Here is a 24,023-nt window from a genome sequence, read left to right on the forward strand (position 1 = left end):
ACAGTCCTTTTAACTTGGCTTCACTAAATGCACGGTCTCTTTCTACTCCATCCGTCTCTAGACCGAAGTTCACACAGCTTTGCTGTACAGGAATGTCCTTTAGTATCTTCACACACGTCTTACACAACACAGAACTTGTTTTCTATCTTGCCAATATGGCGGCAGCTGCAGTTCAGTCCCTCTTCCTCCTTCTTCCTACTCACACTGAGGCAGGGTGACATCATAAGGGGCGTGTCACTTCAACACTTAGCTGCTGCCTTAAAGGACCAGTATCACATTAATACACTTTCTCTATGGTAACCTCCAATGCAAATTGGTCCTATGCTGCCATCTACTGACCAAACAAATACTGCAGGCATTTTACATTAAATTTTAACACAGTTTACCAGGATAATGAAACTTAGAGACATTACATGACTGTTTCTTACATATCCCCCCCCCCACTTTAAGATTGGCAGTCCCTGCCAATGACTGAATATCCAGGGGGCTGTACTCTTATACGTAGAGTGGTAATGTACCATTGTATGGCAGGCCAAATAAATTCATCCTGCGCATACCGAACAGGGGGAGTACCAGCATTTGGTCTAGTGGTGCGTCTGAGAACCACTGGTATACTCTGGGGTGTTGTAGCCATAGGCTGAGAAGGACCAGCAGACTCCGCACCAAAGGGGTCACAGGCTGGGGGCACAGTAGTCACAGGTGGAACATCCCCAGGAGTAGGGATTGGCCAACAATCATCCTCATCATCATAAGCCCATTCCACACCACCAGTCTCTGACTGTGAAAGCTTGTTGACATTATCAGTTCCATCACAATTTGCTTCTTCAGATTGACACAGGCGCAACATATTTCTGTGAAATACTCGGACACAATCAGTTCCTTCCTTCTGGACTTCGTACACTGGCCCATTTCCATACTTGCGGGCAACCACACGATACGGCACAGCCTCCCACCTGCTTTCCAATTTTCCTTGAGGCTTCTTGACACGTACCAGCACCAGGTCACCTGGCTGCAATGGTGCCCTTTGCACCGGGGTCTTATCAGGATGAGAATTTTCTTGCAGACGCTGCCGCACCAATCGATGAACTGTCTCAAGTCTCTGCCGGTGTGCCCGCACCCAGGAGGCGGGATCTCTTGGAGGGAACCCATCCACATCATTTAGCTGTAACTCTCCGACACTTCGCCCAGACCGTCCAAAGAGGAGAGTATAAGGACAAAACTCTGTTGTAGAATGGACCTGATTGTTATAGGCCAACACCATCTCAGACAAGAACTGAGGCCACTGTAACTTTTTGTCCTCCTTCAAAGTCTGCACCATCTGTAGCAGAGTTCTATTGAATCGTTCGCAGGCTCCGTTTCCTTGGGGATGGTATGGAGTCGTGTGTGACTTCTTTATCCCGTAGATACGTTGAACTTCTTTCATTACATGTCCCTCAAAGCAAGCCCCTTGGTCAGAGTGGATGCGTTGTGGACACCCGTACACTCGGATGAAATCGTGGCATAGGGCTCGAGCTGCCGACTCAGCGGTCTGGTCCTTGGTGGCGGTTACCACCGCAAATTTGGTGAAGTGGTCCACCATTACGAGGCAGTACTGGTGCCCACTGTTGGATGGGCCCACCATTAGGTAGTCTATCATGACGATCTCCAAAGGTTCCTGGGTCACTATGGTCTGCAGGGGAGCTCTTTGTTCTATCGCCTTATGGATCTCACAAGTTCGACATCTATGACATACTTCTTCGACCATTTGACGGAGGCCTGGGCAGTAAATCAGTCGCTGTAGCCAACGAAAGGTCTTCTCATGACCAAAATGTCCATTCTTATTATGAGCCTCAAGAGCCAATGATTGAGCCAGTTCACTAGGCACTACGATTTGGTAACAAATGTCGATTTCAGAAGGTAGATATACTTTTCGGCATAACACTCCATTTTTCATCTCTAACTTTTCCCACTGACTCAGGACTGATAGCATTTCACATGTCAGTCGTTCTCTTTCCTCTTTACAGGGCTTCTTGCCTTTCTCAACACACTTGATCATTTTCGACAGCCCCTCATGGGCCTGTTGTATTTGCACCCATTCCTGTCATGAGGGGCCAAAGAAAGGAGCCGTTTCAGTCCCTTCCACTGCACCCTGCATAGCAATGACCAAGGCTTGTGAAAATCTGCTGAAGTCAGGCACCTCCACATGCTCTAACTCATGATCCACGTCTCCGCTGGGGGCCTGGGTAGTTACCCTAGAGAGTCCATCGGCATTTTGGTTCTCTGTCTTGGACCAATACTTAATGCGGTAATTGAACTTAGACATTCGGGTTGCATCCGTATATAGCTGGAAGGGCAAGTGGTAATCAGCATACGCCAGGATTGGGGCCATTGTAAGAGCATCCTTCAATGCCTGGAAGGCGTGTTCCTGTTCAGGGCCCCATTTCACAGACCGGTTCTTCGGACCCCCAGAGGTGCCTCGTAGGAGAGCATTAAGTGGTGCTGCTACCCTAGCAAAGTCCTTAATAAACCGTCGATAGTAGCCGGCTACTCCCACGAACGCTCTCACCTCTCGCAGGGTAGTCGGTGTCGGCCAATCTTGAACAGCCGCTATCTTGTCCCTCGACGGCCTTACCCCTTCTCCTGATACACGATGACCCAAGTAGTCAATTTCAGATTGGAACAACCGACATTTACTGGGTTTCAGTTTGAGCCAATGTTCCTGCAATCGTTTAAACACTTGTCCCAACTGGTGGAGATGGTCCTCAAAAGTTGCAGAGTACACTATAATGTCGTCCAAGTAGATGAGAGTGAACTCAAAGTTGAAGTCACCAAGACATTTCTCCATCAATCGTTGAAACATTCCAGGTGCATTTGTCAACCAAAAGGGCATCCGGTTAAATTCATATAGTCCCATGGGCAAGTCTTTTCCTTATCTTTCTCGGCCATTGGCACCTGCTAATACCCACTAGCCAGATCTAGCGAGGAGAAGTACCGGGCTCTTCCTAGTGCCGAAAGGGACTCCTCAATCCGAGGTAAGGGGTAGGAATCTCGTACGGTGCAGGTGTTCAACTTTCAATAGTCTACGCAAAACCGAATGGACCCATCTTTCTTCCTTACTAGTACCACTGGAGCTGCCCAGGGACTTTGGCTTTCTTGAATGATCCCACTCTGCAGCATCTGGGTCAACAGTTCTTTCATCCCCTGATACATCTGTGGAGGAATTTGTCGGTAGCGCTCTCTGATTGGAGGGGTGTCTCCTGTGGGAATCTCATGGTAGATCCCTGTTGTACATCCAAAATCTTCAGCATGACGTGCAAAGGTTGTGCGGTTTTCCCATAACAGTTCATCTACCTTCTGGATCTGTTCCAGAGAACACGAAGAAGTCTCTATCTTCATCTGTTCTCGAATTGCACCGCCATTCCAATACGGGGTGGGGTTCTCGCATTCCCCCATAGACACGGTTACGGTCCATTCACCTCGTTCAGCCGGCCTCAACTGCATCGGGGTTGCTTTCCTCACTTCCTCCGGAGTCACATAGAGGTTAGCCAGCAGCCTTCCTGGGGCTAGGTCTACACTCTGATCCTGGGTGTTCACACATCGGAGGGGTACTCTCCCATTGTGGACTACTGCCAAGGAACGGGCTACTAGTGGATCAACACTTCTTCAGGCTGTCGGCAGTGGTTCTATCAACACAGCTATGCCCTCTAGTTTCCTACAGGTGCCTACAGGCATGGACACTATCATCTCCCGTCTGGGTGGCAACGTAACTTTTGTATGCAGAGGGACCGAAACTCGAGCAAGAGGACAATGTGCATCTGAACTTTTCTGTAAGCCACATGTTCGGACCAGCCGCTGGAAGGCTGTTTGAGTAGGCCGATGGCTAGTGGTTTCTCTCCAATAACCGTGACCTTTCTTTTCAAAGAGAATCTGATCCAATTCTTTTAACACATTCATCCCCAAGATGACAGGGACCTTTACTTCATGTGACTCCTGTACCACCACAATGCCTTTCTTGCCTAGATCTTGGCCACATAATCTGACATTCATCCAAGCCACTCCCCCCACCGGTACTGGTAACTGATTAGCTGCAACCACTCGTATGAATGAATGGGGATCATATTTCACATGTTGCTGAAAGTACAGTTCGTAACAGTCTCTACTCAGGGTCGTTACTTGGGAACCCGTGTCAATCATTCCGGTAACCGGAATACCTTCCAATTCCATCTGTATGATGGGACTTGCAGCGATCAGGTCCTCTTCAGGGCATTCTCCCCTCATAGTCTCCTTCTCAGTTTTCCCTACTGCCCGCCCTTCTGCAGCAGGGGATTTCAGTTTAACGGCAGTCTCTCATAAGCTTGTCGCAGCTCTGGACATCTAGCAGCAATGTGGCCCACGCGTCCACACTCCCAGCAGCGTATTTCCCGTCGCTCTGACCATCGGTTTGGGCCCCTTCGGTAAGCCCCATCGGTCTTTCCTGAGAGTTGTACTACATTATTGGGACCCCTTCGGTAGGTCCTATCCTCATCCCTCCATCAGGGTTGTGGGTGATTCTGACCTTCTTGGTGTGAACAGCCCACCCCTTCGTCTCTAGTTGTCTGGAGGCCTGCAATTCTCATAGAAATCCCATTACAACTGGTTTGTAGGTGTTCCATTTGCTCTTGCAATTTCTGCATTACTATAAGTATCTCTTTAACTGTCCCTTTTTCCACTGTTTCTGGGCCAGAGCTAGCCCCCTGCGACAATGTAACTCCAACTGCGGTCTGAGGCTTCTGAACCATACTATTGGCACGTGAGATGGCCTCTACCTGTACGTCGTAAAATTTAGCATCAGTCTCCCGTCGTATAAAGTCCTGCATAGCAACAGTCAAACTGCCATCACGGATCCCCAGAATAAACTGGTCACGGAGTGTCCGATCAGGGTTACAGAAGGCTGGTGAGCCCCCTCTTTCCTTCCCTTGAATATCTCGGAGCAGTTCTTGTAGGGCATTTGCATACTGAGGGAGAGTTTCATTCTCCTTTTGTACCCTCTGGAAGAACCGTGCCTGCAGGGACCCCAGCAATGCGGTTTACCCATAGATAGTTTCTAGAATCTGGACAACTTGCTCAAATGTCTGTCTTTGTTCAAATGGCCGCAATATCACTGTAGTCTTAGCATCTCCTTGTAACGTCAATATGGCTAGCTCTACTAGTACTTCTGGTGCGGTCTGGTACATGCGCTGTACCATTCGTATCTGCTCTGCCCACACACTCACAGACATATTATTGCCATCAAACTTTGCTAACTGACTCATTACAGCCCCTGCTGGCATTCTTCCTCCAGCACCATCCCTCCTAACGGGTGCGTCGCCGTCCATTCTGGTAGGCGGATCCTGCCGACTACGCCAATTTGTGAACCGAGAGCAAGGTAGGTGGTTTGACTCCGCAACCAGAAAAGAGTGCGTACGCAGAAGTCAAGATTAATAAAATTGCATTTACTATTAATTAATAAAAGCAGGTTTACAATGCAGTTACAAAGGTAAAAACAAGCAAAATATTAAAAACAGTACAAACAATACAAGTTAAACACTGCAACAATTTTCACCTTTGCTGTGTCCATATTTGCAGTGCGGACACTAAGAAAGAATTATCTCAGAAACTGTTCCTAACTGACCCTAACTTTCAAGCGGGTGCGCACCCCCCTTATCCCATTGGTCCAGGTGTGCAGCACGCCAGACCTGCAGGGTATAGCGAAGCGAGGTCACGGTTATGGGCAATCGAGGGTTGCTCACTGTATGGGAGAACCCTGGGCAGGCATGCGGCAGTGAAGGAGAGGTAGACACAGTTCCTCTGGGGCACACTCGGTATGTAGGGACCAGGCCTGATGGTGGATGAGGTGCCCTGGATGTTACAGGTATTTTGAGTGCCTGGGGCAAGGTCCCTGTTGGATTCGTGACGCCAGTGCCTGTAACGGTGGCACACCGATTTGTAGTTGGAATAAGTGAGGTACACAGGTGGTATAGTGAACCAAACGTTGCTTTACTTAACAGTCCAACTTTGTACATGCAGATGGTAATACAGTCCTTTAGATCACAGTGTTTTACAAGCAGGCTTTATTCCACAAGATGGCAGGTATTGATTATGCAAGATACTCAGAGGGTAAATCCACAACACACTCAGAATCAGGTTGTACCTTTCCTCAGAAATAGTGTACACTGTCCTTTCTAGAACTCCTGTCTGGTTTCAATCCCAAGGCCCGGATGCCTAAATGGTGGCTTAAATCCTTGGAATATATATATCTTCCTCTCGTATTAAATCCTTGCTTTGCTTCCTAAAGCATCTGCCCATCAGTGTTACTTATCTTTGCTTGTAATATCCTGACTTGTCTTGTGAAGGGCTGTGGGTTTCTCCCAGGAGGTTCTGTCCTGCAACTGGGGTGTCTCTACTGAGCTAATCCTAGCCTCAGGAGCTTCAGGTGGACGAAGTAACTCCTCTAGTCCCCTGGAATGAACTACCTTCCCCTGTCTGGGCCTACCTATATATAACCAGGGCTCTCTGGCTCCCTCTAACGTCTGGGAGGCTAAACTGCACCCTGACAGGCCTGACACCAGTTAACACAGGGAAAATACATACATATGACATTAAATGCAATTCAGACACATTAACCCCTTTTGTGCAGTGCCCACCTCCACCTAGTGGGACACTACAGGTGGACCTCTTACAGTTTGTGGAAGTGCACGGTGGGGCCAGATGTCGTCCTTTTCTTTAATCAGCGCAGGATCCGCAACAAAGAAATCCTCCTCAGCAGGCCGGAAAACCAGTTGAATATAATCCAGGATTATTACAGTTACTGTCCGGTACCTCGACAGCACTGTGAGTCTCTTTACTGTTTAGGGCAATCCACACAGCCCAATGTCGGTTCCACAGGTTAGTTGCTGCACACAGTCCTTTTAACTTGGCTTCACTAAATGCACGGTCTCTTTCTACTCCATCCGTCTCTAGACCGAAGTTCACACAGCTTGGCTGTACAGGAATGTCCTTTAGTATACCGAGTCAACCAGGGGCGAACTGACCATTTAAGCACTCGGGCATGGACCGAGGGGCCACGGCCACTAGGGGGCTCGCTCACTCCTGCAGCCAGATGTCGCAACAACTTTTACTCAGTGGCGTACTAAGGGGGGACGTGGGGGGCAGTCCGCCCCAAGTGTCGGCTTTCACGGGGGTGCCAGAAGCAATGAGCGCTTCCATCAATACAGATGGAAGCGATCATTGCTGGAGAGCAGGGAGCTGGGTCCTGTCTTTCACCGCTCATCTCCCTGCGCTTCTCCCCTCCTTCAGGCGACCGGCGGCGCTCTGAATTGTAGAGCATGAAGACTTCTCCCCGCTCCACCATTCAGCCTGCCGGCATGGATCGCGCTGCCGGCCGGTGTGGGTGGAGCCTGCAGACCGGAAATTTGCATAAGCTCTGCCCACATAGTTCTGCAGAGCGATCTGTGCCTGCAGGGGAGAGAGCACTGTGAGCTTCAGGAACCGGACAAGGTGAGTAGTTACTGTGTTTTGTTTTGTTTTTTAACACAGAGGGGGCACAATGGGCATTGCTAATGTGAAGGGGGCACAATAGGCATTTCTACTCTGTAGGGGGCACAATGGGCATTGCTAATGTGAAGGGGCACAATGGCCATTTCTACTCTGGAGGGGGCACAATGGGCATTTCTACTCTGGAGTGGGCACGATGGGCATTTCTACTCTGGAGGGGGCACAAGGGCACAATGGGCATTTCTACTCTGGAGGGGGCATGATGGGCATTTCTACTCTGGAGGGGGCACAATGGGCATTTCTTCTCTGGAGGGGGCACAATGGGCATTTCTACCCTGGAGGGGGCACAATGGGCATTTCTACTCTGGAGGGGGCACGATGGGCATTTCTACTATGGAGGGGGCACAATGGGCATTTCTTCTCTGGAGGGGGCACAATGGCATTGTTAATGTGAAGGGGACACAATGGGCATTTCTACTATGGAGGGGGTACAGTGCACAGAAAGCATTACTACTCTGAAGGGTGCACAGAGGGCATTACTACTATGAAGGGGGCACAGAGGGCATTATTACTGTGAAGGGGGTACAATGGGTATTACTAGCACAGACGGTATTACTACTATTAAGGGGGCACAATGGGGATTTCTACTATGGAGGGGACACAGAGGGAATTATTACTGTGAGGGGGCACAATGGGCATTATTACTATTAAGGGGGCACAATGGGCATTATTACTGTGAAGGGGAACAATTGGCATTACTATTAAGGGGCATTATTACTGTGAAGGGGCACAGATAGGGCATTACTACTGTGAAAGGGTCACAGAGAGGGCATAACTACTGTGAGAGGAGCACAATGAGGGCATAACTACTATAAAGGTTGACACAATGAAGGAATAAGTACTTTAAGGGGCCACAATATGGGCATAACTACTGTTAGGGGCACACATCTGTACACTGAACTACTGTGAAGGTTGTACAATGAGGGCAATACTACTGTGAGGGGGTATGATTTATTTAAAGTATTGTGGGGGGGTACCAGAGAAAGGACCCGCCCCGGGTGCAAAACAACCTAGGCACACCATTGCTTTTACTAAATAATACATTTTCCTCCCTGGAAAAAGTCCCCCACATTCATCAGCGCAGTGAGCACTGTGAATGGCACGGGCAGCACAGCGATGCTGCCTGTGCCTGAAATAACCAATAACAAAGCACCTTACAGCAAGGAGATTTGTTATTGTTGGGTATTGGTGATACAGGTCGGGTCAGGCAGGGGAAGCCACCGAGAGCTGGAAAGAGGAGGGGCCAGCTCCCGGAAGTGGCTGTATTAAGGAAAGCCCAAGGACCCTGGGGAGCCACGGACTCATGTGACTGGACTGATCTGAGAGAAAAGCTGACCTGGGCCTGTGACCCCCCCCCCCCCCCCGGCCTGTTGTTGTGGCAGTAAAAGCCCGGCCTGTCAGTCTTCAAGTAAGTGATTCCCCCTCCTCCAATCATGGTTCCGTCCAGTCTCACAGTTCTCTGCTCCCCCCTCCTCCTGTCACCCCACTAGTTTATGTTGACGTCAGATCTCTTCCTTATACCTTATGTCTGTGGAGGCTCCAATCCTGGTTTTGGCTCATCATTACTGATGGAAATCACTGACCAAACACTGATGTGTGAATAAGGCCTTACTCTGATCTGTCAAAACAATAACCCCCAAAAAACAGATCCTGTCTGTTGAGCATCCGCCTTCACTCGGTCAGTATTTGGTCAGTAATCCATCAGTATTGCTAACCACCCCCCCCCCCCCCCCAAAAAAAATATATATAAAAAATAGGAGTGGATCAAAAACAGAGATGAAACATAAATGGAATCTTTGCATGTCTTCTGGGTTTTGTACCCACTCCTTTTGGCTACCAAATCATAAGCCAATTCTGATGCAAAATAGAGACCATGTCATACAGGCCTTACAGCTGATACATAGACAGGATCCGTTGTGCATCTCATTTTTCCTTCCTTCTGACAGATCAGAAAAAGGGTCAAATAAATGATGTCAACCAGGCCAAAAAGGCAAAATAGTGGCCCAGTCATAGAGTGGGGAGGGTGGGAACAGCATGAGAAGTCCACAAAATGGCCCAGTGAGAGAGTGGTGAGGTAGCAGCAGCATGAGGAGACCACAGAGTGGCCCAATGACAGAATGTTGAGGTGGCAGAAGCAGGAGGAGTCCAGAGAGTGGTGAAGTGGCAGCAGCATGAGGAGACCATAGAGTGCTGATGTGGCAGCAGCATGAGGAGACCACTGTCACAGTGTCAGTGTGATTCCTTGTGACACGGGTTCCATGTTCCTCACTTTTGTGCTCTGGCGTACTGGCTGCGGTTAGTGCCGTGTATACTGGTTGCCAGGGGTGATGTGTAGTTTTGGTAGCCTGTCTGTGCACTGCTCCTTGTATGCTTGTTCCTTTCACCATATGGTTCTTGTGGGGTTATGTCATGCCCTGCTCAGGCTATGTGCAGAGGTCTGCCATGTTAGCAGCATGTGTGTGGCCTTTTGTTTTTGTTTTGGAGTTGAGCTATATCCGCCTCCCTTCAGGTGCACTGGGTGGGGTCGTTGGTTTGAGTTTAAATTACACCCACTCCCAGTGTCCGGTGCAGGTTAAAGCGTCTGTCTGGCTCTGTGAAAGGAAGGAAGGATTGATTTGCTGTTCCTGCTCAGAAAAGATAAGTTGGTTTTTGTTTTCTTGTGGTTGTCTGTCTAGGCTGTTAGAGAGAAGCCTGCCCCCTCCAGGTCCTGAGGGAACAGGCTGCCTCTATCCCCCTTTCACCATCTTAGGGATTTTAGGAAATCTTCAACCTAGGCACGAGGACACGTTATTCCCACCTTCAGGGTCTGAACGTGGGCATAGAAGTCTAGGGAGAGCTGGTAGTGATTTGTCAGGAGGTGACCTTTATCCCCAGCTTCTCCCCTAGTTTGTTTATTTTCTGTGTATCTGGTATCCTGTCCGCCATGACAGGTTAAAGTCTTGGTCTGGGTGTGGTCTCTAGGTGCTATTTAATTAAGTTGCTGTTAGCCAGGGAATCAGTTGTTCTATAGCCTTGTTGGGTGCTGGAGCTATGCGCCTTACCTGTGTTTCCTTCTGCCCAGTCTTTGTGGCTACCTAGTAGAGATGGCATTGCGGTTCGCCCGGCGGTCATTTCACTGCAAACTTTGCTCGTTCGCGATTCGCCGAACATGCAAACATATGGCGATATTCGCATGTGCCATATTTTTTGCATAGCGCTGAACTTTGACCCATGACACATCCATCAAGTGGGACAGGACAGCCAATTGAGACGTTTCAGCACATGGACACCCAGCCCAATAACAGAACCCTATCTGGCAAACATTTTACATTATGTGTTTTGTCAGTGTAGGGAGAGGTTGCATTTTGGAACCGGGACAGTTAGAGACACCAAATGCTAGCTAATAGGGCCACAAAAGTCGTTTTAAGGACTGGTATAGGTGTGCTATCGATAGATGTGATAGAGGGGTGTGATATAACATACTTTCTAACATAGAAATTCTATTATAGTTTATTTGTATTGTGCAGCAGTTGTGTACGGTTCTGCTGTGATAGCGCAGCTAGATAGAGGGACAAACACTACTGGAGTAACTAATTGCCACGGGTGTGATATACCTGTTGCCCCCCCAAAAAATGCTTGAGGACTGCACCGGCCCATAAGACGCACCTAGGTTTTTGGGGAGGAAAATAAGAAAAAATATATTTTTAACCAAAAGGTGTGCTTTTGGAGGGTTTGGAACTATTACTGGGGATCTGTGGATGACGGACACTGTTATGGGGGGATCTGTGGATGATGGACAATGTTATGGGGGGATCTGTGGATGACGGACACTGTTATGGGGGATCTGTGGATGATGGACACTGTTATGGGGGGATCTGTGGATGACGGACACTGTTATGGGGGATCTGTGGATGACGGACACTGTTATGGGGGATCTGTGGATGACGGACACTGTTATGGGGGGATCTGTGGATGATGTACACTGTTATGGGGGGATCTGTGGATGACGGACACTGTTACGGGGGGGGGATCTGTGGCTGGCACTGTTACAGGGGGGATCTGTGGATGGCACTGTTATATATGTGTCATCCACAGACCCCCATCCCATAACAATGCCATCCACAGACCCCCCCCAGCCCATAACAGTGCCATCCACAGACCCCCACCCCTTAACTGTGCCATCCACGGATGTTATCCACAGATCCCCCCCCGCCCCCCCAGTATACAAATATAAAATGTCTTATTCAATTAAAAGTGATTACACATGCCCCCCCACTCCTAATAGTACCGTACATCCTAATAGCTTCTGTACAATGCAGGCAGGCAGGCCTGGGCGGCCGGCGCGTCACTCACTGACGTCACTTGCCTGCGCCGCCTGCTTCATTCATAAAATAGGCGGCGCAGGCACGTGACATCAGGGAGTTACGCTGCCACCCGCCCGGCCTGCCTGCCGGCATTGTACAGAAGCTATTAGGATGTACGATACTATTAGGAGTTTTGGGGCATGTTTAATAACTTTTAATTGAATAAGACATTTTATGTTTGTGCAGCACTGGAGCAGCGGGGCGGAGCTATAGTACACTGACTGCACCGCCCCGCCGCTATTGCCGGCCCCCAGCTCCTCCTCCCAGTCCCTCCCCCGCTCGCTCATACATCGCAAACTGTGATGTTAAACTGTCAGCATTCGCCCCATAAGACGCAGGATTTCCCCCCCATTTTTTGGGGGGAAAAGTGCGTCTTATGGGGCGAAAAATGCGGTACCTTCTTTTTTTAATAGTATCTTTTTATTAAAGGTTAACAAAAAGCATTACAAACACTCTATTGACAGGCAAATCACACATAAGCCCAGTACATTGATCAACATGGGATAGTATGAATAACACCCAATAGAATATGTCTTGAAATAATAAAGAGTACTGCATACACACACACACACACACACACATTCATATACTCCTTCTTCGGCCAGAGACAAAATATCACTACCTTTTAAGGCATCAGCGTTTGGGCTCCAATCCAGGGATCCCAAATCTTCATAAATCGATCTGGGGTCCCTCGTCGCTCATATATAAACTTATATAACTCGAGGTCATTATTGACTATTTGTATCCATTGTTGCACAGTAGGACTCTTAGGGGGTTTCCAATTAAGGAGGATAGTTTTCCTAGTGTAGAACAGCAGGATTCTGTATAGTTTCCTGCCGAATTTGGTGGGAACAACCTCATTAGCTATCCCCCAGCAGAGTCGTCAGTGCAGTACAGACATTAGGAAAACCCAGTTTATCATTAATGTAGGCATGGATCTGTTCCCAGAAGCTATAGATGACTGGACACTGCCAAATCATATGAATTAGGCAGCCCTTTTCAGATCCACACCGCGTACATTGCGGGTCTGGTAATTTACCCATTTTGAATAGTCTCTCAGGGGTATAGTATATCCTATGGAGGAACTTAGTTTGAATTAATTGATCTCTAGCACTCACCACTGTTGATCTCCATGCATGCCAATTTCTTTAATATGTGTATCTTCTAGATTTTCTACAACCTTTCACCACTTGACAAATGAGTTATCGAGGGGAGAATCCCGTAGCGTCATTAGCGATGCATAGAGAGCCGACATTGGTTTGACCAAAGGAACCCTCCTAACCACTGCTTTCACCAGGCCACACTCCAGCTTTAGAGGTTCTCTACCAAACTGCGCATGACAGGCATGTCTAAGCTGAAAGTATCTGAACAGACTATGTTAGGCCGGTTAATTTCTTGCTTCAGACTGCTAAAAGACCTGAAAAAAACCCTATAATATAATTGGGTAAGATAGCGCACCCCTTTTTGGGGCCAAAATTTGAATTCTATTAATGAGAACAATTCTGGTAAGCCTCTATTTTTCCACAAAGGCAAATATGGTGACCAAGTAGCAATATTCTCTCCAGAGTTGCTCATCTGACTCCATTTAACCCAGATCTTTACTGCCACAGCCATAGATTGGGTATAGTGTTCTGCAGAGCCAGCCCTTCTCCTGTATGCCAAATTCGTAAGCGCTTCATAAGACCCCATCAATGCTGCCTCTAGCACTACCGCTGGATTACTGGAGTCAGCCCGCACCCACCACGCCACGTAACTCAGCAACATAGTACATGTACACATTGGGTAAAGCAAGGCCTCCCTGTAGGTAGGTTGCCTGAAGGGTGCGTCTCGCTATTCTGGGAGAGGATTTGTTTCATAGAAAGGGAGTGATCGCTTTATCCACTGTAGTAAAATGTTTCCTGGGGAGAAGTATCGGGGCAGGCCTATATAGGTATAGCAATTTTGGGAGAAGAATCATTTTTATAATGTTGATACGCCCAATGAGGTTCAGAGGTAGGTTCTCCCAAGCTTCTAGTTTTTTAGCAATATAATGTACTGTAGGAACAACATTTAGGTCATAAAAATTCGCCACCTCTTTGTGAATAACAATCCCCAAATACGTAAATTTCTCTACAATCTGAAGCCTAGTATTCAATGAGATGTGAGTAGGATTAAATCCATCAATTGGGCAGAGACTTGACTTGGCCCAGTTCACGCGAATACCCGAGTTGCTACCAAAATGGTCCACAACATTTAAAAGGGTATCTAAGGACTTTCCTGGATCAGCTAGGTATACCAACATGTCATCAGCATATAACGAAAGTTTTTCTGTTATTCCTGCTATTTCCCAGCCTTCTATATTTGAGTCAGAAGAAATGAGTATCGACAGAGGCTCCATTATTAATGCGAATAATAAGGGGGAGAGAGGGCAGCCTTGTCTTGTGCCTCTACCTAAGGAGAAGGGATCCGATGTATACCCATTTACTCTGACTCTTGCAGAAATTTCGCAGGGAACCCCATATGATCTAACACTGCCCACATAAAGTCCCACTCTACAGAATACAAAAGCTTTTTCATTATCCAAGGAGGCAAGAACCCTCATACCTCAATTATCATGTTTAACCTGAAGATTAGTGAACAAACGTCTGAGATTAATATCGGTAGTCTTCCCGGGCATGAAACCCGACTGGTCTGCCCCTACCAAGGAAAGAATTACCTCCCTCAATCTCAATTCCTGTATCTTCGCAAAGATTTTGACGTCAAGATTCAGAAGTGAGATAGGCCGATAAGAGTTACATTGATCAGATGGCTTCCCTTGCTTATGTATTACTACTATTGTTGCCTCCGAAAAGGAAGGAGGCAGTGAATCTTGTTCCAGCGCATATCTCAGTAGCTTCCCCATTCTAGTAACAAGGTCTTTTGAAAACCGCTTATACCATTCAGCTCGGAATCCATCAGAACCCGGGGTATTTTTGGCTGCTAAAGAGTTAATGGCAATTTCAATCTCTGAATCTGATATGTCCGCTGCTAGGGCCTTCCTGTCCTCCCGATCATGTGAGGGGATGTTAATACCTGCCAGAAATTTAGCAATCTCTCCCGGAGAGTTCGTGGTTTTGGGGGCATACAAGTTAGTATAGTAGGAGGCAAATTGACTGCAAACATCTTTAGGCTCCCTCAACAACATTCCCTGGTCATTCAGGATTCCCGCCACTATCATTTGTTGGGTCTCAGATCTAGCCAGATATGCCAAAGCTCTACCACACTTATCGCCATCTGAAAAAATGGTTTGTCTCTGATTCAAGAGTTTCTTTTGAGTATACTCACTTAAATGTAAATTAAACCTACGCTGTGCATCTAGCCACATAGTCTGGTTCTCACTACATGGCTCTAATGTGAACAACCTCTCACTATCTATCAGTTCCCTCTCCAATTTTGTTCGCTTGATATTTAATTCCTTTCTATGAGTTGCTATTGCAAAAATCAATGCTCCCCTCATCACTGATTTAAAAGCATCCCATTCCACTAGGGGATTTATAGATCCTTCATTTTCTAACCATTAGTTTCCCATAACATCTAGACACTCACTCACCACCGGTAAGACTTCTAGGCACATGGGATTCAACCGCCATTGTTTATCGGCTGAAGCCAACGGTTGGGACAAAATCAAAAGGAGGGGGACATGATCCGAAACGCCTCTCGGCAGATAATCACTTTACCTGATATAAGGAGACAGATCTTTACTGACAAAAGCCAAGTCTATACAGGATAATGAGCCAGTGGAAACCGAGTAGCACAAGAATTGTGTATCTGTGGGATGTAAATAACGCCACGTCTCTATCAGACTATAAGTATCAGCCCAACATGAAAGCTCATTATTGTGTGAGGCCTGGGGATTCAATCTGTCTCGTATTGGATCTAAAGTGGCATTGTAGTCACCCATAATAATGCAGGACATCACTGGAAACATTGCTATCTTAGCTATAATCAGGTCCAGGACTTCTCTGCGGAATGGCGGCGGGATATAAAGTCCCACAATTAAATATTGCAACCCTCTAATACTGGCATGTAAAATCACATATCTGCCCCGAGGATCTAATTGTACAGAGATTATTTGAAACGGGAGACTCTTAGCAATTAAAACTGAAACCCCTCTAGCGTGATTTGAGCACACTGCATGATACGTGGGACCTACCCAAGGACATCGCAAAGTGAGTACTTTCCTCCCTTGAAGGTGCATTTCCTGTAGTAGTACAATATCTGGATTATACTTCTTTAGATAGTTAAACACCAAAGATCTCTTGATCTTATTGTTAAGACCTCTAATGTTCCAGGAAAGTAGTTTAATTAACGCCATTTTCCCCACCAGAAAAAAAATATCCAATGTCTCAGACCGATGAAGGAACAATCACACACACATACACTCCCTCTCAAAAATAATTTCAATACAGACCCCCTCACCAACCCACCTCGCCCAAAACTTCCCAACTAACCCTGCCCAATCCTTCCTAACATGGTTGAGCCTGTATCCCTTAACTAGCAAACTTTCTGGTATGATTGCCCTACCCTAACTCTTTAGATGAACATGTATACCCTATAGGTATGTTGGATCTGATAGGAGTACTCCGGCACACCGCCTCTACTTTCAAGATAGCGCTCACCATGTGGCTCCTTCTCCACAACCGCCGCAAGTCGCGTGCTTCCTCCCGGCACTGGCAGTAGCTTGCCGCAAGCCGACAACTTTGGTCACGGTGCCGTCCCTGCAGAGTGTTTCCTCCACTTCGTCAGATCTTGACACAGCGCCACTCCACGATCTCCTCACCTTGCACCTTCCCACTCTCACCCCTGCGCAGTCAGCGATCTCAAGAAGGCACTAAAGCAGCAGTTTGCCGGTCAGTATGGTGTGTCGCCAAAGCTTGAGGGTCTAGATAATACTTGTGGGAGCTTGAATAACCCCTAATTTGCCAGGTGTTTATAGGGTTTTCTCAGAATTTTGGAGGAGCACTGAAACTTTGTTTCCTCACGCCATGCAAGTTAGGCCACGCCCCCTCGCAATATACCTTCTTCCACAAAATCCTGATTGAGGGATGCTATATACCTTATTCCACCAAATACTGATTGAGGGGTGCTATATACTTGTTTCCACCAAATACAGAGTGAGGGGTGCCATATACCTTCTTCAACAAAATACTGATTGAGGGGTGCTATTGCTATATACCTTCTTCCACCAAATACTGATTGACGGCTGCTATACACCTGCTTCTGCAAAATACAGATTGAGGGGTGCCATATACCTGTTTCTGCCAAATACTGATTGAGGGGTGTTATATACCTGTTTCCACTAAATACTGATTAAGGGGTGCTATAAACCTGTTTCTGCCAAATACTGATTGAGGGGTGCTATTGCTATATACCTTCTTCCACCAAATATTGATTGAGGGGTGCTATTGCTATATACCTTCTTCCATCAAATACTGATTGAAGGCTGCTATACACCTGCTTACGCAAAATACTGATTGAGGGGTGCCATATACCGGTTTCTGCCAAATACTGATTGAGGGGTGCTATACACCTGTTTCCGCTAAATACTGATTGAGGGGTGCTATAAACCTGCTTCTGCCAAATACTGATTGAGGGGTGCCATATACGTTCTTCCACAAAATACTGATTGAGGGAAGTTATTGCAATTTACCTTCTTTGTCACGGATCAGAGTGGGGGTAACTCTTATCCGTGGGATGTCAATATGAAAGATAGCTGCTAGGCCAGGACAGGAATCAGGGAGCAGGTCACCTCCTATTACATCCCTAATTCTGACCCTGTCTCCTAGCTGTATGAGCCGACCCTGATGGTAGGAGGGCTCATACTCAGGAACCTAAGATCCCTACTAGCCCTCAGGGTGGCCCTGGACTAGGAGCAGAGTAAGATGACCTGTTCCTCCACATCACGGACGAACAGGAGTCTCACTGGCCAGGCTGCAAGGAAAGGGGCACATGTACAGCATATGGCAATGGCAGGTAAGTAAACTAGTATTACACGTACCTGCCACAGACACACAGCCTGGAACCCATGCACGAGAGCTGCTGTCCACAAGAAAACAAACGAACACAGCCCACACCACACATCACACAGGAACCCAGGACCATAAGCTGCAATAAATATGAAGACACCACTAGACATATAACAATACAAGGACAATAATGTCTAACATAACTTATGACCACAAGGGTGGCCCTCACTGGCAGATGGTATATAACCAGGAGGATGACTCCAGCTAACCATAGCTGAAGTACCCCTCAGATACAGGCATCCAGCGGAAGCTAAATAGCCCAAGTAGCCACACCCACACACAGACACACCCAGTGTTCACACACTAAGAAGGGAGTTAACCCTTCCTACACGAGGCAAGGGAAGAAAGCCACTTAAAGAGGACCTTTCACTAGAATAAAACATCTAAACTAACTATACAGACATGTAGAGCGGCGCCCAGGGATCCCCCTGCACTTACTGTTATCCACGGGCGCCGCTCTGTTCGCCCGGTATAGCCTCCGGTATCTTCATAGTTAGGCTCCACCCAGTTGAGCCTGCCGGAGTCTCATTCTCCCATGCTGTAGCGCTGGCCAATCGCAGCGCTCAGCTCATAGCCTGAGAGGCTTTTTTTTCTCTCAGGCTTTGAGAGATTGGCCAGCGCTACAGCATGGAAGAATGAGACGCCGGCAGGTTCCCCTGGGTGGAGCCTAACTATGAAGATACCGGAGGCTATAACGGTAGAACGGAGCGGCGCCCTGGGATAACAGTAAGTGCAGGGGGATCCCTGGGTGCCGCTCTCCATGTCTGTATAGTTAGTTTAGATGTTTTATTCTAGTGAAAGGTCCTCTTTAAAGGGGAAGTGTATAATCAACTATCACACTGCAGCTGTTAGTGCAGGCAACGACATGGATGACAACCATGTCCTGGGAAATAGCCAGAAGGCCGAGACACTGCCACCACATGTACACAACACCACACGTTGCCACGGGCAGCCACAAGTGAAGGGAAGTGTCACAGTGCACACATACATAAACCTAGTGCACACCAGACAGAGAGAGTGCATAAATACACACATAGCCAGAGGCAACCGCACGCATCAACAGTGAGACGCCTAGCAACCAGCTCAGGCTGCTACACTGCCAACAAACACCTGTTGTCCACGGCAACCGCACTTGAGGCAAACTACTAACAGCCCCCAGCTGCGGTTGACAAAACACCCAGACCGCGGGCAACTACATGCGGCTCCCAAAGAGTCACGACCATGCACATGGGCGTGACATTCTTCCTCCAAATACTGATTGAGGGCTGCAATACTTCTGCTTCCACAAAATACTGATTGAGGGGTGCCATATACCTGTTTCCGCCAAAATCTGATTAGGGTTACCTGTTTCCATTAAATACTGATTGAGGGCTGCGATACTTCTGCTTCCACAAAAAACTGAATGAGGGGTGCTATTGCTATAAACCTTATTCCACCAAATAATGATTGAGGGCTGCAATACACCTGCTTCAAAAAAATACTGATTGAGGGGTGCCATATACCTGTTTCAGCCAAATACTGATTGAAGGGTGCGATATACCTTCTTCCACTAAATACAAATTGAGCGATGCAATACACCTGCTTCCACAAAAAACTGATTAAGGTATGACAAATAACTGTTTCCGACAAATACTGATTGAGGTGTGCCATATACCTTCTTATACTAAACACTGATTGAGGGGTGCTATTGCTATATACCTTCTTCGACCAAATACTAATTGAGGGCTGCAATACACCTGCTTCCACAAAATACTGATTGAGGGGTGCTATATACCAGTTTCCGTCAAATACTGATTGAGGGGTGCTATATACCTTCTTCCACGAAATACTGATTGAGGGGTGCCATGCTATATACCTTCTTCCACCAAATACTGATTGAGAGCTGTGATACACCTGCTTCCACAAAATACTGATTGAGGGGTGCCATATACCTGTTTATGCTAAATACTGATTGAGGCGTGCTATATACCTGTTTCTGCCAAATGCTGATTGAGGGAGGCTATATACCTATTTCCGCCAAATACTGATTTAGGTGTGCCATATACTTTTTTCCACAAAATACTGATTGAAGGTTGCTATTGCTATATACCTTCTTCCACCAAATACTGATTGAGGGCTGCAATACACCTGCTTCCACAAAATTCTGATTCAGGGGTGCCATATACCTGTTTCCGCCCAATACTGATTGAGGGGTGCTATATACTTGTTTCCGCCAAATACTGAATGAGAGGTGCTATATACCAGTTTCCACCAAATACTTATTGAGGGGTGCTATATATCTTCTTCCACAAAATACTGATTGAGGGGTGCTATATACCTGTTTCCGCCAAATACTGATTGAGGGGTGCATATACCTTCTTTCACTAAATACTGATTGAGGGCTGAAATACACCTGCTTCCACAAAATACTGATTGAGGGGTGCCATATACCTGTTTCCGCCAAATACTGAATGAGGGGTGCTATATACCTGTTTCCGACAAATACTGACTGAGGGGTGCTATATTCCAGTTTACGCCAAATACTGATTGAGGGGTGCTATATATCTTCTTCCACCAAATACTGATTTAGGGCTGTGATACACCTGCTTCCACAAAATACTGATTGAGGGGGTGCCATATAGCTGTTTCTGCCAAATACTGGTTGAGAGGTGTTAAATACCTGTTTCTGTCAAATGCTGATTGAGGGGTGCTACATACCTGTTTCCACCAAATACTGATTAAGGGGTGTCATTTACCTTCTTCCACAAAATACTGATTAAGGGGTGCTACTGCTATATACCTTCTCCCACCAAACACTAATTGAGGGTTGCGATACAACTGCTTCCACAAAATACTGATTAAGGGGTACCATATACCTCTTTCCGACAAATACTGTTTGAGGGGTGCCATATACCTTCTTCCACTAAATACTGATTGAGGGGTGCTATATACCAGTTTCCGCCAAATACTGATTGAGGGGTGCTATGCAACTGCTTCCGCCAAATACTGATTGAGGGGTGCCATGTACCTTCTTCCACCAAATATTGTTTGATGGCTGCTATATACCAGTTTCCGACAAATACTGATTAAGGGGTGCTCTGTACCTGCTTCTGCCAAATACTGATTGAGGGGTGCCATGTACCTTCTTCCACAAAATACTGATTGAGGGGTGCTATTGCTATATACCTTTTTTCACCAAATACTGATTGGGGGCTTCGATACATCTGCTTCAACAAATACTGATTGAGGGGTGCTATATACCTTCTTCTACTAAATACTGATTGAGGGGTGCTATTGCTATATACCGTCTTCCACCAAATAGAAAATTTGACAGCCCTAAATGTGTAGTTTCTGTCAAATACTGGTTGAGAGGTGCTATATACCTGTTTCGGTCAACTGCTGATTGAGGGGTGCTACATACCTGTTTCCGCCAACTACTGATTGAGGGGTGCCATATACCTTCTTCCACAAAATACTGTTTGAGGGGTGCTATTGCTATATAGATTCTCCCACCAAATACTGATTGAGGGCTGCGATAAACCCGCTTCAAAAAATACTGAATGAGAGGCGCCATATACCTGTTTCTGCCAAATACTGATTGAGGGGTGCTATATACTTGTTTCCACCAAATACTGAATGAGAGGTGCTATATACCAGTTTCCCCAAAATACTTATTGAGGGGTGCGATATACCTTCTTCCACAAAATACTGATTGAGGGGTGCTATACAGTGATACCTCGGTTCACGAACGCTTCTGTTCACGAACAACTCGGTTCACGAACAGAAAAGTTCATAAAAATATGCTCCGGTTCACGAACTCCGCCTCGGTTCACGAACAGGAGCCGCGGCCATTTTAATGCTATTTCCAGGCTGTCACATGGTCGTCACTTCCTGTAGGAAGACCGTGGAGAGAAGAAGAGACACAGAAAGAAGTACTGTGAGTACTCTGCAAACATTGGTGTGCTTTTTAGCACATACAGTACTGTACAGTTCACTGGACACCCAATATGGCTCCCAAGAAGCATAGTGGAAAGAAGAAAGTGCGGAGCAGCAATGAAGGTGACAAGAACAGCAATGCAGGTGACAATGTGCAAAGTGGAAATGCAAGTGACAATGTGCAAAGTGGAAATGCAAGTGACAATGTGCAAAGTGGAAATGCAAGTGACAATGTGCAAAGTGGAAATGCAGGTGACAAGAATGTGCAGCGCAAGCATGGTGGCAAAAAGAAAGTGCAGAGCAGTAGTAAAGGTGACAGCAAGGTTGTGAAGAAAATAACCATTGAGCTGAAGAAGGAAATTATAGAAAAGCATGACCGTGGTATTCGTGTGACTGATCTGGCCTCGGAGTACAAGATGGCAAAGTCAACAATCTCGACTATTCTGAAAAACAAAGCCGCCATCAAAGGAGCTGATGTTGCAAAAGGAGTAACAATGTTAACCAAGCAGAGGATGCAAGTGCTGGAAGAGGTGGAAAAACTTTTGTTGGTGTGGTTGAATGAGAAACAGCTGGCAGGTGATAGCGTTAGTGAAGCTATGATCTGTGAGAAAGCCAGGAAATTGCACAGTGATTTACTGCAAAGAAGCCCCTCTACAAGTGCAGCAAGTGACAAATTTAAAGCCAGTAGGGGGTGGTTTGAAAAATTCCGCAGGAGAAGTGGCATCCACAGTGTGATTAGACATGGTGAGGCTTCCAGTTCTGACAAGGCCGCAGCAGAAGCCTACAAGTTAGACTTTGCGGAATTCATGAAGACAGAAGGATACGTCCCTCAACAAGTGTTCAACTGTGATGAAACAGGGCTCTTCTGGAAAAAAATGCCGAACAGAACCTATATCACGCAGGAGGAAAAGGCACTACCAGGGCACAAGCCCATGAAGGACAGATTGACCCTTTTGCTGTGTGCCAACGCAAGCGCCGATCTGAAAATTAAACCACTACTGGTGTACCATTCTCAGACCCCTCGTGCATTTAGGCAACAAAATGTGAACAAGGCCAGACTGCCCGCCATGTGGAGAGCCAATGCCAAAGCTTGGGTCACAAGGCAATTGTTTATGGAATGGCTGCACGAGGTGTTTGCACCCACCGTCAGAAAATATCTTTCTGATAACCAGCTGCCTGAAAGGTGCCTTCTTCTGATGGACAATGCCCCGGCACACCCTCCAACCTTGGTGGATGATATGGATGCTGAGTATGACTTCATCAAGGTAAAGTTCCTCCCCCCCAACACAACACCACTTCTGCAGCCCATGGACCAGCAAGTCATCTGCAACTTCAAGAAGCTGTACACAAAGGCGCTCTTCACTAGGTGTTTTAATGTCACTGAAGAGACGTCCTTGACTTTGAAAGACTTCTGGAAGAAACATTTCAATGTTGTCCACTGCATTAACCTCATTGACAAAGCCTGGGAAGAGGTCACTCCCCGAACCCTAAATTCAGCCTGGAGGAAACTGTGGCCAGAATGTGTCGCTGAACGTGAACATGACTTTGAAGGGTCTGATGCAGAGGTAGTGTAGGAAATTGTGTCCATGGGCAAGAGTATGGGTCTGGACGTTGATGGTGCTGATGTGGAAGAGCTTGTTGAAGAACATAGGGAGGAGCTGACCACGGAAGAACTCTCTGAACTCCACAGTGAGCAGCAGAAGGCACTTCTTGAGGAGCATTCCACTGAGGAAGAGGAAGAAAGGGAGGAGGTTAGCAGTGATGCCATAAAATCCATTATGCAAAAATGGAATGAGTGCCATGATTTTTTTGAAAAGCACCACCCCAACATAACTGTCGTGAACAGAGTGCTAAATCTCATGAATGATAATGTGGTCTCTCATTTCCAGAGGGTTATGCAGCACAGGAAGAGACAAGTGACATTGGACAGATTTTTCAGAAAAACTGAGCCTGCAGCTAGGAGCCAAAGGAGAGAGGAAACCCCTGAAGGAGATCCCCCTGATGTCCTTATGGAGGGGGACTCTCCCTCCAAACAATAACTGCCTCCCACCTGCCTTCCTCCATGCCAGAAGTCATCTCAAGCAAGGTTAGTGTCCTCTCTTTATACATTACTATACTGTACTAATGTGTATTGTAATTTGTTTCATATTTTTGTGCTTCAAAAACCCCC

General features: G+C 46.9%; 1 protein-coding gene across 1 annotated transcript; it reads left to right on the top strand.

Annotated features, from left to right (window-relative positions):
• Positions 1-21,831: 21,831 nt before the first annotated feature.
• On the top strand, positions 21,832-23,427 carry LOC120979807 (tigger transposable element-derived protein 1-like). Its single transcript, XM_040408764.1, has 2 exons — positions 21,832-21,854; positions 21,908-23,427. Exon 2 carries the CDS (start codon positions 21,925-21,927, stop codon positions 23,425-23,427), a length of 1,503 nt encoding a protein of 500 aa, XP_040264698.1. The 5' UTR covers positions 21,832-21,854; positions 21,908-21,924.
• Positions 23,428-24,023: the final 596 nt, after the last annotated feature.

Source organism: Bufo bufo, chromosome 9 (genome assembly GCF_905171765.1).
Source record: "Bufo bufo chromosome 9, aBufBuf1.1, whole genome shotgun sequence".
NCBI classification, from domain to species: domain Eukaryota; kingdom Metazoa; phylum Chordata; class Amphibia; order Anura; family Bufonidae; genus Bufo; species Bufo bufo.

Coding starts and splice junctions, on each gene's coding strand:
- LOC120979807 (XM_040408764.1), top strand. CDS start 21,925: ATGGCTCCCAAGAAGCATAGTGGAAAGAAGAAAGTGCGGAGCAGCAAT.